This window comes from Terrapene carolina, unplaced genomic scaffold (assembly GCF_002925995.2).
Source record: "Terrapene carolina triunguis isolate 2854851 unplaced genomic scaffold, T_m_triunguis-2.0 Scaffold38, whole genome shotgun sequence".
Classification (NCBI taxonomy): domain Eukaryota; kingdom Metazoa; phylum Chordata; order Testudines; family Emydidae; genus Terrapene; species Terrapene triunguis.
The window spans coordinates 3,724,385-3,737,820 of record NW_020664389.1 but is presented as its reverse complement, the minus strand read 5'-3'; the positions used below and the strand labels follow the sequence as shown (position 1 = coordinate 3,737,820).

At 42.0% G+C, this 13,436-nt stretch overlaps 1 protein-coding gene across 4 annotated transcripts in view; it reads left to right on the top strand.

The window, feature by feature from the left end:
• The first annotated feature begins 4,663 nt into the window (after positions 1-4,663).
• The window catches only part of CHODL (chondrolectin), a 44,027-nt gene continuing 35,254 nt past the window's right edge, over positions 4,664-13,436 (top strand). For 2 of the 4 annotated variants that reach the window (XM_026652500.2, XM_026652498.2), the window contains exon 1: positions 4,665-5,209. In XM_026652500.2, the coding sequence (XP_026508285.1) occupies positions 5,119-5,209 (91 nt within the window). In that variant the 5' untranslated portion in view covers positions 4,665-5,118. Of the gene's footprint in view, positions 5,210-13,436 lie in introns of all 4 variants that reach the window. The other 2 variants (XM_026652501.1, XM_026652496.2) reach the window with 2 other exon arrangements.

Here is a 13,436-nt window from a genome sequence, read left to right as displayed (position 1 = left end):
TCACATTATTATTTATTTTGTAGTGTCATCTTCTGTCCCTGGAGTGGCAGGTCTGGCACTGTGAATGCATAATGCAATGGCACAGTTGCTGTTTGATTACAAACTTGTTGGATGTTCCCTGGATCATTGCATGATCCACGACATTGTTAACCAGATTTTCAAGGCAATGGAGGAGGTTAAAAACATTGAAGCCCCTATACAAGAGGCCATTTGCCAATTTTTTCATCGCATCCTTCATTTGGGTCAAGGATGGGACAATTACCTTGTCGTTCAGAGTCCGCCCCTGCATCATTTTTGGGTTTCACTTCAAATTGGTCTCAGATCTAAGTCACAATGTCCTCATCAGAGACAGGTTGTATAACAAAAGCATTGTCATCGATGTCTATCCACTCTTCACATTCGTGTGCACTGAGTTCTCTTGATGGCTCAACAACAATTGCGTCCCTAATGGTGCTATGACTAGACTTCCTTTTTTCCAGCAATTCTGATTTGTTGAAGTATTGACATCACTCCAGGCATTTGCAAGCATTAGAATGGCATCTAAAAGACTGATCTTCATGGCAATTTCCATAGCAGTAGCCTGGCTGTCCTTATCATCAGTGTGATGCACCACCATGTGAGCCATTTGCTTGTGATAATTCCCTAATCACATGGCTGAAAGATAGAAGTTGTGTTCTTTGGGAAGAATTCAAGTGGGATATTTCTCAGGGTTTCATCGTTCGTTATGTGGTCATGTGGTCTGTCCAGTTGTCCCAACTTTCAATCCCAGTCCTTCAGCTACTGACCGAATAGATACCCCATCATCCAGGCAGATGAATTGGCAGCGTAGTGGACTGGACGATGTCTCACATTTTTAAAAGACCATGGGTTTTGACTTTTCCCAGTGATGAAAAGGTTTTTTTTTCTTACCAGTCATGGAACTGATGAACAGAGCAGTAATTCTTTCTTTAGACTGCTTTCCTTCGTTTATTGTCTAATTTAAAGGCGAGAGTCCCACCAGGCGGGGCTCATAAGTAAATTTCACTTTCATCTGTATTCAAATATCTTCTTCAGCGAAATCGTGTCTCATTTCAATCCACTTGTTTTCTAACCATTCTTCACATGACCTAATGTCCGTGTCTTTGGGCTTCAGGCTTCTTGATGTATTTTCTTAAAAACAATCCCCTCTCAGTTTTTTAAAGGGCTCAAACCAGCCAGTGCTGGACTTAAAGTCAGTAACGCCCAGGACCACCACTAGTTCTTCTGCTTTCTGCATCACCAACCGTTCACTTGGGGCGGGGGGGAGGGATTTCTTTCTCTGGCATTTCTGATCCACTTTATAAGCGTCACCTCGACCATAGGTGCCTTGCCTGATCACATTCGTTTTCTATCTCCTTCATTTTGTATGATGCTCTCCTTGTCTTTGAGAATCTTAGACAATAAAGGTGGTGCAATGCCCAGTTTCTGAGCTATAGTCTTGGGAAGACTATCATAGGACTCCAGGAGGTGGCATTTTTCATCTGAAGAAAGCATTTCTTTTTCCTGCCATGTTGACTCACATATAAACAGCACAACTTGTTTTTTCTACACAGGGATTATACTTTTTGCATGCTATATGCCTAATAACATGAGATGTAATCAAATTCAGATTCAAAACAGCTTTATTGGCTTGTTATGTCATTGCACTTGATCAAGTATCATATTACATGTAGTCAGTTTGCCCTGAAATGATTCTTATAAGTGGATTGCTTGATTCTTACAAGCGGGGTATTTAGCACGGTTAGTATAGAAATGATTTTGTCCCAGTGATTTTGATCACTATATGCGGCTGATTGTTCTATACACTTATGACATAATCTTCTTTAAACTTCCCTATGTGAACCCTATTGGAAGGGTCATAATGGAAACCAGTGGAAGCATGATAAAGAAGCTAACCATGCTGTCAAGTCCTGGGAGGGTGTCTGGAGCTGTGCAGAGGCATGGCAGATACAATTTCAATTCATTGAGACTTTATTGGCATAACAAACTATGCAAGTGTTGTCAAAGCATAAGAAAAAGAAGTCAGACTCTTCAAGTATTGGTGGCATGCACAGCTCATCTTGGATGGAGCTTCACACAATTTTAGGGGTTTCATCCCCTGCATCAGTTTATCATTACCAGCCCTTCTCAATCCAGTGGCAGGTTGCTAAATAGCACAATGCCACTTTTGACATCTCTCTCTCTCTCTCCCTTTTCTGAACCATCAGGCCTGGCTTTTCCTCATTGCTCTTTGATGGGACATGCACTATGATTCCTGATAATTTATAGAAATATCTTTCCCACAATCCTTCAAGTTTACACACATGTGATAAACCTGTGGGGGTTTGGCTGCCATCATTACCTAGATATTGTTATTATAGCCATGCGTGGGTGGCCACGCTCCATCTCTTCCACAATGCCAATAGTGTCATAAGAACATAAGAACGGCCGTACCGGGTCAGACCAAAGGTCCATCTAGCCCAGTATCCTGTCTACCGACAATGGCCAATGCCAGGTGCCCCAGAGGGAGTGAACCTAACAGGCAATGATCAAGTGATCTCTCTCCTGCCATCCATCTCCATCCTCTGACAAACAGAAGCTAAGGACACCATTCCTTACCCGTCCTGGCTAATAGCCATTAATGGACTTAACTACCATGAATTTATCCAGTTCTCTTTTAAACGCTATTATAGTCCTAGCCTTCACAACCTCCTCAGGTAAGGAGTTCCACAAGTTGACTGTGCGCTGCGTGAAGAAGAACTTCCTTGTATTTGTTTTAAAACTGCTGCCTATTTATTTCATTTGGTGACCCCTAGTTCTTGTATTATGGGAATAAGTAAATAACTTTTCCTTATCCACTTTCTCCACATCACTCATGATTTTATATACCTCTATCATATCCCCCCTTAGTCTCCTCTTTTCCAAGCTGAAGAATCCTAGCCTCTTTAATCTCTTCTCATATGGGACCTGTTCCAAACCCCTAATCATTTTAGTTGACCTTTTCTGAACCTTTTCTAGTGCCAGTATATCTTTTTTGAGATGAGGAGACCACATCTGTACGCAGTATTTGAGATGTGGGCGTACCATCCATTTATATAAGGGCAATAATAATGAGGAATGGGTGTAATTTCAGAAGCCATGGAGGTTTTGTTTATTTTTGCACAGGAAGAGGCCATATGACCCCATGTGACTATTTTGAGACTGAAACACTGTGGCACTATAAACTTGGAAAATACTAGAGACCTCACTGGAAACTTGAAAACCATAGTGGAAAAGTCTGTACCAGCCAAGTAAAAACACAAATCCTATTATTAAGTAATAAAAAAAAGTTGGGAACAAAATGCTGTATATTTTAACTAGATTTCAATTACTGTTTAGAAACCTAACACTGGGTTTTTCAGTATGAAAGCTGGTCTCACATATTTCTAAAGCAGCTAGGAAATCCCTTAAGTTTTTGAAAATCCATTCTAAACTGAGATATATGGCTACAAAACCAGTTATAATAACTGTTGAGAGGAAAAGATTTACAAATGCCATATACATGGTTAGTAGCTGGAATCTGAGGGACAAGTCCCCAAATAATTTGTATAGAAGATGTCCACTAAACACGATGGTCTATATTAATCGTGCCCTGTAATCAAATAAACCACTCACAAGAACTGTACACGCATAAGCAAAACAGTTGAGACCATAATCCCAAAAGAAAAGGCATTGGGGGTGTTCTTTTAAAGTGTTATAAATATAATTATACATGATGTATCAAAACAGTAATCTGGATGTGGCCACAGTAGCCTAACAGAAAACTGAGAGATTCTCTTGTAAAAAATAAGTAGAAAATAAATGTTTATTCATATTCTTATGGAGAAAAACCCTTAATGGCAAAAAATCCTTAAGCATTTAATAGAGATGATCGCTATAGGGCTCTAGGGCCTGGTCCCGAATATAATGAACTCAATGACAAAGTTCTCATTGATATTAATGGTACAGGCTCAAATCCCTGTAGTGTAGGGGATCTACAGACATTATTCCAAATCTATGGAATTTAATGGCGAGTGACATGCCTACTGCAGAATTCTATAGTTTGGCTAAACACTCTCCAGCTAGGATTTCATTCTCTAGTTGTCTCTATAGGACATTTCCATGGTGGTATAGCACAGTATGACTTTAAGATCTAGAGATGGGCCAAATGAAAAGCCCTGATTTGAATCCCCCCTCCCTGAAATATGGATGGGGATGGTTGAGTATCTCTCTTGGGTGGCGGCTTACAGGGAAAATCCCATATTGTTCTCTACGGTCTGTTTCCATAACCATTCAACGAGGAAACCTGTTTGGCGGAGATCCAGTTCCAGAATGCAAGAAAATCCTGCCCGGTATTGAATTCCCCGAGTCGGTTCCCTCTTGCCCTATCCATCTTGCCAGGTACCCGAGTGAGTGAAGCAATACACAGCAGCTAGGAGTAAAATGACACCCCCTCCCCCCAGCCCGCCACTTCCCTGCACATTCAGCAGTTTGAAAACGAAAGGGAGCCAGCCTCCTGCCAGACTTTTATGGCAAAGCTGACACGGGTGTATGCAAATCGACCCCGAAGCGCTGGGTTCCCGCCTGCCGCCCAGGAAGGTGGAGGGGCTGCCGCTGAGTCCACCTTTCTGGAGCGCCCTGGGTCCCGCTTTGTGCCATAAGAGCTGCAGTGTTGCGCGTGGGGCGGTTCACACCGGAGGGGGCTGGCGGCAGCAGCAGAAATCAATAGTCTGGGGCTGGTTTTTCCCAGGCACAACATCTCGGGCTGGCTATATAACAAGGAGCATCCACACCCCTCTCAGCATCAGCAGGAGCCGCAGCCCCCGAGAGAGAGGCACAGGCAGGGCGAGGCACCGGGGGAGAGAGCCCAGCGAGGGGGGAGTGGGCAGCAAGGGGCAGCGCGTTCCTCTGGCCAAGGGAAATGTGCGGAGCTGCCGCAGTTTGGGACTCGCAGGGCGCGCTGCTGCTCTGAGAGCTCGCGGTGCTGGTGCAAGGGGGGGACCTGTGGCTGCTGGAGCATCTCCAAGGGGGGAGTGGTGGGTGCAGGTGCAGCAGCCCGTGCTTGGTGCCGCCTTTGTTTTCTGTTGGGACTCGCCCGTCGCTATGAGCGCCTCTCCCTCCAGAGTGATCCCCCTGCTGCTGGGTGCCGTGATGCTGTGGGGGCCGAGCTGCCTCTCCCTGCGAGTCCTCAGCGGTGAGTGAGCCAGAGAGGGAGGGAGGGCGTGGGGAGCTTCCCTCCGAGGCTGCCCGACAGGCACTGGGAAGGGAACTATCTGCACAGCTGCAGCCGGTTAGGGCCAAATCCTCCAGCCAGCCCCGATGACCCAGAGCTTACTCAGATAACACTTCCACTGAGTGCAGCGGGAGCTGTGCCTGACGGGGGCTGCTGCTGGAAACCCGGTTTGATTAAGGAAAGGGGAGAAGGCAGGATTTATTTAACGCGGTTAGGGCCAAATCATGCGTTCCTCACTCCGGCCGAACTTCCACTGAAGTTTTGGCGGAAGCAGGACTGGAGGAGCTAGCCTGAGAGTTCAGTTTAGAAGAGATCCATCTAGTGCTTCTAACCCACTTCCTTTCTCTGTCATCACCTTTCTAACTGCCCCCGTCATCACAGGTGGAAGACGCCGTCTGTTCCTCCGTCCCTTATACAGGCAAAACTCCCCCTTGGAGTCAGAGCTAAGGCGGGAAGACTGCAGGATTTGACCCTTAAAATTTATCTTGACATTGCTCACAATAGCCCCAGAGAGTCTCGCCTGGGTTAAAGAAATCAGAATATGCTGTTAAATTAGTTAATGGGATAGGGACTGATTAAAAATAAATGTTGTGACAATTCATACTTAGGGTGACTAATATGAAGTAATTTTATAATTTATTTATTCTGTGTTGCGTCTCTTTCGCATTCAATCATTTTGATCAATGAAAACAAGCTAGTCAGGTTCACCTTTGTTAATAGTTGTCTTCTAGTCAATTGCACATAAAAGTTCTCATGCGGTTGCAATTGCTGCGGTCTGGATTTTAAGTAGCAGTCATTTTTTTTTAAATCAACTTCCCACTGATTTTTTTTTTTAAAAGAAATAATTGAAACATCCTCCGTAAAATTAAGACAATATGATAATGATAGTGAAGTTTGGTTTTTAAGGTACTGAGATCATCAGTGAGTTAACTTCCTTTACTGGCTGCAAACATAGGGACCTTTTTTTCTAAAAAAGGAAATTGATCATACATCATACAGGAGAGGCTGGTTCTAGAAAAAGAATTAAATCCGGAACTTTTTTTAAATAATGTTGAAGGTTTTGCTTTTATATATAGACATAGATATAGATGGAGGGAGTGAAAATGTGAATTTAGTGATTGATTTTTGTTTCCCCAAAAACTTGAGAAAGTCAGACTGGAAGTGCTCATTAAAGTTGGATGCATTGTAGCCAAGTTGTTGTGCAATTTTCCCCTGCACAAGTCTGAAATTCACCTCATGTCCACCTACTGTGCATCTTTTGAGAAGAGATTGTTTGTTGTAATTGTCATTTTTGTAATCTGCATAATGACCAGCTAAATCTAAACCGAGACTGCCAAACTCATTACATTCAAAAGCAAATTTGATTCCAGATCTTCAGAGATGAAAAGCTAGATCAGCAAATCACTATGATACATTATGATCTGCAACCTCCCCAACATAACGTTTTCGAAGGCATTTTTTCTGCAACCAGAAGACAAGATATTTTTAAACATCTTGCTAAGCTGCAAGATGTCACTATTTTTGTACCTTAAATTAATTATTTTTAAAAGGATAATAAAAGGTACATGCTGCAGCACTTCTTTGTGTAGGATATCTTTATATGCACATCTGTCTTTAGTTATATAGGATTGTTCCTTCTTTTTATGGTAAAGTTAGAAAAGACTAAAAAGAAAACAGCATAAGCTTTTCTGTATTGTTTATGTATCTTCATTTGCATTATCTTTTGTGCTACCCCAAAAAGAAGACAAAAGCATAACTGAAATGTGAGTTCAACCACAGTTCAAGAGGTTTACGATCCAGTTCTGCATTCCTGGCACACTCAGCATCTGATCCAAAGTCCACTGAATTCAATGGAAAGATTAACATTGTCTTCAATGGGTTTTGGATCTGAAAGCTGAAGATGGGAATCTTGGTTGCACAAGGAATACAGAACTGAGTCCACAGATTGATCCTGATGCATGATGATTTACACTCTTGACTACACTTAAGAACATAAGAACGGCCATACTGGGTGAGACCAAAGGTCCATCTAGCCCAGTATTCTATCTTCCAACAGTGGCCAATGCCAGGTGCCCTGGAGGGAATGAACAGAACAGGTAATCATCAAGTGATCCATCTCCTATTCCCCATTCCCAGCTTCTGGCAAACAGAGGCTAGGGACACCATCCCTGCCCATCCTGGATAATAGACATTGATGGGCCTATTCTCCATGAATTTATCTAGTTCTTTTTTGAACCCTGTTATAGTCTTGGCCTTCACAACATCCTCTGGCAAAGAGTTTCACAGGTTGACTGTGGGTTGTGTGAAGAAATACTTCCTTTTGTTTTAAACAAACAAATAATGTTGAAGGTTTTGCTTTTATATATAGACATAGATATAGTTGGAGAGAGTGAAGATGTGAATTTAGTGATTGAGTTTTGTTTTCCCATAAACTTGAGAAAGTCAGATTGGAAGTGCTCATTAAAGTTGGATGTATTGTAGCCAAGCTGTTGTGCAATTTTCCCCTGCACAAGTCTGAAATTCACCTCATGTCCACCTACTGTGCATCTTTTGAGAAGAGATTTGAGAAGAGAACTTCTTAAGTTTTTACTTATAGGAGTTATGTATCTAAATCTTCATGCATACAGATGAGAATATGCCTCCATGCACAGATAGCAGAATGGTGGAAATGGTTTTCATATTAGATGTTACAAATGGAGTAATAGTATAATGATGGCATGTTTATAGAAAACATGGTTTCATTTTTAGTTTTTATTTATTTTGCGCACATTTATTTCAGAGCTGAAAAGTTCAGAATCACTTTTATCTCATCATGGTGCTAAGTACAGATGCTGTGTGCTGATACTTGCTGTGAGTCAATAGGTACCTATTTGAAGTAAGATTATGAAAGGGCTGGTCCACACTACCTGCCCAATTCGGGGGGTAGAGATCGATCTTCTGGGATCGATTTATCGCGTCTCATCTGGACGCGATAGATCGATCCCAGAAGCGCTCCCCCGTCGACTGCGGAACTCCTGCTCGCCGAGAGGCGGAAGCGCTGTCAACGGGGGAGCCTGCCTGCGCCGCGTGGACCCGCAGTAAGTAAATTTAGTTCGATCTAGGAAACGTCGACTTCAGCTACGCTATTCTCGTAGCTGAAGTTGCGTTTCCTAGATCGATCCCCCGCCCCAGTGTGGACCTGCCCAAAGTAACCATAGCATGCTTTCATTTTTTCACACCATTTTTTTTTTTCAGGAAACAAGGCCCAAGATGCCATACTTTGGAAGTTCTTGTTATTTGAAAAGTCACACCTAGCTAAAGTGCATTCTAAGATGCACATTTGCATTGCAACCAGAAAGTTGAACTAGTAGCGTCTGTGTATAGATATGAATAAATGACTATGAGTTCTATCATAGGTGCCATCTGGAAACTGAATAATTATAACTGCATTTAGTTTTCATGAGTGTCTCTTTTGTGTTATTTTTTTCTAAGGATGTATCGTATGTCCCATACAAGATTTGAGCACATAATCTTCAAACAGAACTATATCTTTTAGTGAAATTTGTGACTATAATTCATAAAGGACCTCTGTGTCAATAATGTTTTCAAAATCAGGCTACAGTACTTATATTTTTTCAAACCATGGTTCAAACCATTGTTAGATTCCTATTGAAAGGCACACTTACATCACACTATTTTTCAAACATAAAATCAATCTCGTATGTGATTATGCTATATGGGGTTATTTGTGTAACAAATACCTAAGATTTGAAGCCAGTTGTAGAAAGAAAAAAAACATTAAGGGTTGTATTGGGGTTTCAGTAGTCAAAGCTAGCTTAAGTCTGCAGGGGAGCACTATACCAAGCAGCAGTGGCCAGAACACAGAGGCTCTGGGGTACTGAAGGGAAACTTCCTTTCTGAACAGGGGCCAAACTCCTGCCCTACCACATACACTAGAACTGTCTAGTCCTATAGGCAGTGTTAATACTCCTGGGCACTCAGGAACAGAAGCACCAGCAGAGGTGGTAGGGTACACTGTGCCATCCTCCCCACTCCCATCTTGCATATCTGCCCATGAGCAGCAACAATTTGGTCTTAGACATGTATATGTGTAGATATGTATTAGTCTAAAATATCACAGAAGCAGAACTTCAGATGGTGATGACAAGAGGAACTGGAAAGTTATCAACTTTTGTTTTACTATATCACATTCATTAGGAATTGTGAATTTCCCCTCCCTTCCATTCCCTCCCAACATCAGTTACATTTTTTTAAGAACTAGAATAGAGAACATTCTTCATTATGGGCTTGATGCAATGCCTACTGAAGTCCATGGAAAGACTCCCATTGAGTTCAATAGGTTTTGGATCAGACCTAGTAATAATAGTTACATAGTCACAAAGTGGCTATGATAAATGGCAAAGACTGTGAGATATAATGACCCCTGCTGTATTAGCATAAGTGGTAGGGGTCACAAAAAAGAATGTTCTGCTTTTTAAAATGGCTTTCAGATTTTTGGCTAATTTAGTTCTGTAATGGTTTTCCATTTTTTATCCTTTTCCCTCTAAGTTCATGTCTCTTATCCACTTGTTAACATATTGTTTTGTGAATAAGATCTAACTAGCTAGAGAAAAGCAATTGGCCTATTACTGTTTTCAGCAGATTTTTCACATTATGATGGCACATTAGCCATAATTATTTTTGATGTGCAAGTCGTTAAAGAAAAAAAAAAGTAAGTGCTCTTTACTTTTTAATATAGATGTATTGAGATTTTTGTGCGCTATTCTTACATCCTCATATGTCAGAATGTCTGCAGTTGGCAGAAAAAGAGGTTTTAAAGGAAAGTAACAAAGTAGGGGTAGGAAAAACTGCTGAGTGTTACATAGTCTGCATTGCTGTCCCATGACATCATAAAGAACATGAAGTGATGATAATGCAGTTTGCAAAGATGCAATTACTTTAAGTATCTATTGGGCAGGAAAGAAGCAAACTAATCTTATTACTAACCATTTAACAACCTATGTATTAATCATAGTCAGTATACCTTAATGACTGATGTTTGCTGTCATTTTATGTTTGCTTTTTAAATTATGACATTTTTCTTTACTATGGCAAGGTATGTGACAGTAGATTAAATATTAACATTGAATTTTAAAGCAGTAAATATATTTATTTGAATGGGGAAATATTTGGATGTATAAAGTATTTCCTAAGGTGAGAAAAATTAACATGCAGCAGATAAAGAAATAGCATAGTTGCTCTTAAATTCTAGGGCTATTTACTTCAAATATCTTTAAGAATAGTTTTTGTTCATTTATGTAGTTTATGATCTGATTTGCTGAAATACTACATTCTATGTGTGATGCTCAAAGCGGTTAGATGGTTAAAGATGCATATTTTTGTGCAGGATAACAAAATGAATAGAGATAAAGCCAATCCTTGTGTAAATAGACACAATTTCATTGACTTCAATGGCTGGCTTGCTTGCACCATCTCTGAAACTGGCTCACTGGGTTTTAATCAAGATATTTTTGAAATGACAATATCCATTGCTTTTTAATTATCTGTGTTATTTTTTCAAGATAATTTTTTTTTGCAAGACTGTTAGGTTTAAAAGAAATTTGAAACAGTATGTAAAACAGTTTTTTAAAAAAAGGCTAGTAACCTAGCCTAGGAAAGATATCCTACCATGTCTTTGGTATTTGTCATATTGGTGAAAGTACGGTAGCTTCAGGGCCTGACCCACAGGAGATATCACTAGCAGTACTGGATGGCCTTCCAGGGACAGCTGAGTGACTTTCACCTGTAGTGGAAGAACCCACTACATGCTATACAGTGGCATGGCTGTTGCTACTGAATAGTGCCCACTCAGGCTTCACCAATTAACAACACAAACTGCAGCTTTCCTGTTGCAGGTCCCTATTCAACTAATTGCTTAAACTGGGATTTTAAAAGGGGTGTAAGGGAATGAGGTGCCCAACTCCCACTCAAAGCTGGGCACCTAACTCCCTTAGGCCTCATTGGAAATCTTAGCCTTAAACACATACTTTAAACATTGACTTCATTGGGACTATTGACATGCTTAAGTATTTTGCTGAAACAGGGTGAAGACTGGAGAATCTGTTTAGTAAACAAAAATACTTCTCATAAGCATAACCAAGGAATAAGGCAACATTATGTGGCAAGGCAGCTTATGCTAAGTACACTGGAAATGTCTGTACTTTGTTCCTGCAAAATATGTGGAGTATATGGATACTATACCAAAATACATAGTTTGTATAACCTGAGATGCTTTGATGAAGGGGTTAAGTCCTGGTTGGGTAGGTTAGGAGTATCCTCCTCAGGGAGTTATTTGATGCTTGGTGCAATCTGTTCTAGTCCCAAAGTGAATGGATAAAGTATTTTAAAGAGATATTTACGTGAGTTTCAGGGATCAGTCATCTTTATTGGGGATGGTTTTGCAGTATCAGGACTGAAGGTGAACCCCATCAGAGGATGGGAAGTCAGCTTAAACCCTTACTTCAGTTTAGTGGCAGAGACTTGAACAGGAGCTCCCAAAAGCCTTTCCCCGTGCTTCATGGCACAGTAATAGTTAAAGCAAGTAAAGATGAACCTGGCTATGTGGGATACTTGTGTGTGTGTGTTGGTCATTTTACAGCTATGCTCTGGGGGTGAGGTAAAATGAATATAATTGGACTCAAATGAGCAAGTCACACCTTCCAGAACAACTTTCCCTTTTGAATAATCTCTCCTCACTCTACCTTGGATGAACTACACTGCACACTAACGCTGGGTTTGTGGGATCCAGGCTAGTGGACTTGGTGTTTCCAAGCCCATACCTGAGCAGCTGCACTGCATTGTAAACCTGTGTTTACAATTGCTGGACCTGGGTGTCCCAGCTGCGCTGAGCTGGCCATACTGCATTATGCAGATCTTCTGGCTTGGGTCTGTGATTTGAGCTGCATTCACACTACAAAGTAACAGGGCTTAGACCTGAATCACAGCAGGAACTGTGCTCTGACCCATCCCCCTAGCAGAGTCCTAGGACCACGTCCTGAGTGCTTGCTGACCCAAGTTAAACTGATTTATGTGTGGGCAAAATAGGGGTGTGGGCTGAAACCTGAGTCAAAGCCTGGGCTTAGTGTGCAATTTAGACATACCCTAAGGCAGGGGTGCCCAACCTTATTATAGAGGAGGGCCACATAAACCTAAAAACAACCTTGTGTTGGCCAAACAGGTTCTACATATTTTAATAAGATTTAAAGTCACCTGAATTGATTTATATTTTAAGTTCAGCTTGTTTCATATGTATGTAGATAGGTTGTTTCTATGTACAGTATTGTCTATTTACACACTCATGTAAATTAAAATGATGTAAACATGGCAACAAAAGGCTACTGCAGGGGTCAGCAATGTTTGGCACACGGCTCGCAAGGGTAAGCACCCTGGCGGGCCGGGCCAGTTTTATTTACCTGCTGACGCGGCAGGTTCGGCCGATCGCGGCCCCCACTGGCCGCGGTTCGCCATCCCGGGCCAATGGGGGCGGTGAGAAGCCGCGGCCAGCACATCACTCGCCCGCGCCGCTTCCCGCCGCCCCCATTGGCCCGGGACGGCGAACCGCGGCGAGTGGGGGCCGCGATCGGCCAAACCTGCTGCGTCAGCAGGTAAATAAAACTGGCCCGGCCTGCCAGGGTGCTTACCCTGGCGAGCCGCGTGCCAAACGTTGCCGACCCCTGGGCTAATGAATCAGCCAGTAGTTTTTTGTGTTGAAGCAGGCAGCAGGCCTTATGAAATACTCTGGTGTAGGGCTCACAGGCCATAGGTTGGGCACCCCTGCCCTAAGGGGCTAGCAGCAACTTCACCACAAGTGTTTCTGCAGGATCCAACAATCTTCCCCAAAGCTCATTAGATTTAAATGAATGCTTAATATTCTCTTGCTTGTAGAAATGTCATACCCTATTGCCATTGACAAAAAAGTAGGAACTTTTACCGCTACACAACAGTTACTGTAAACAGAAGGAGTCTCTGCCTTACTATCACAAAAGGCCATATACACATTGTTTAAGGTTAAAAGTTACCCCCCTACCTGAGTTTTGGCTTTATTACTAAGGGTAACTCAAACTAAACATAACAATATAAACTCCAACCTATGCCTTCTCCCCAGATATGACTTCACCAACATTCCTACCTTGGGCCCCATCTGCCCGAG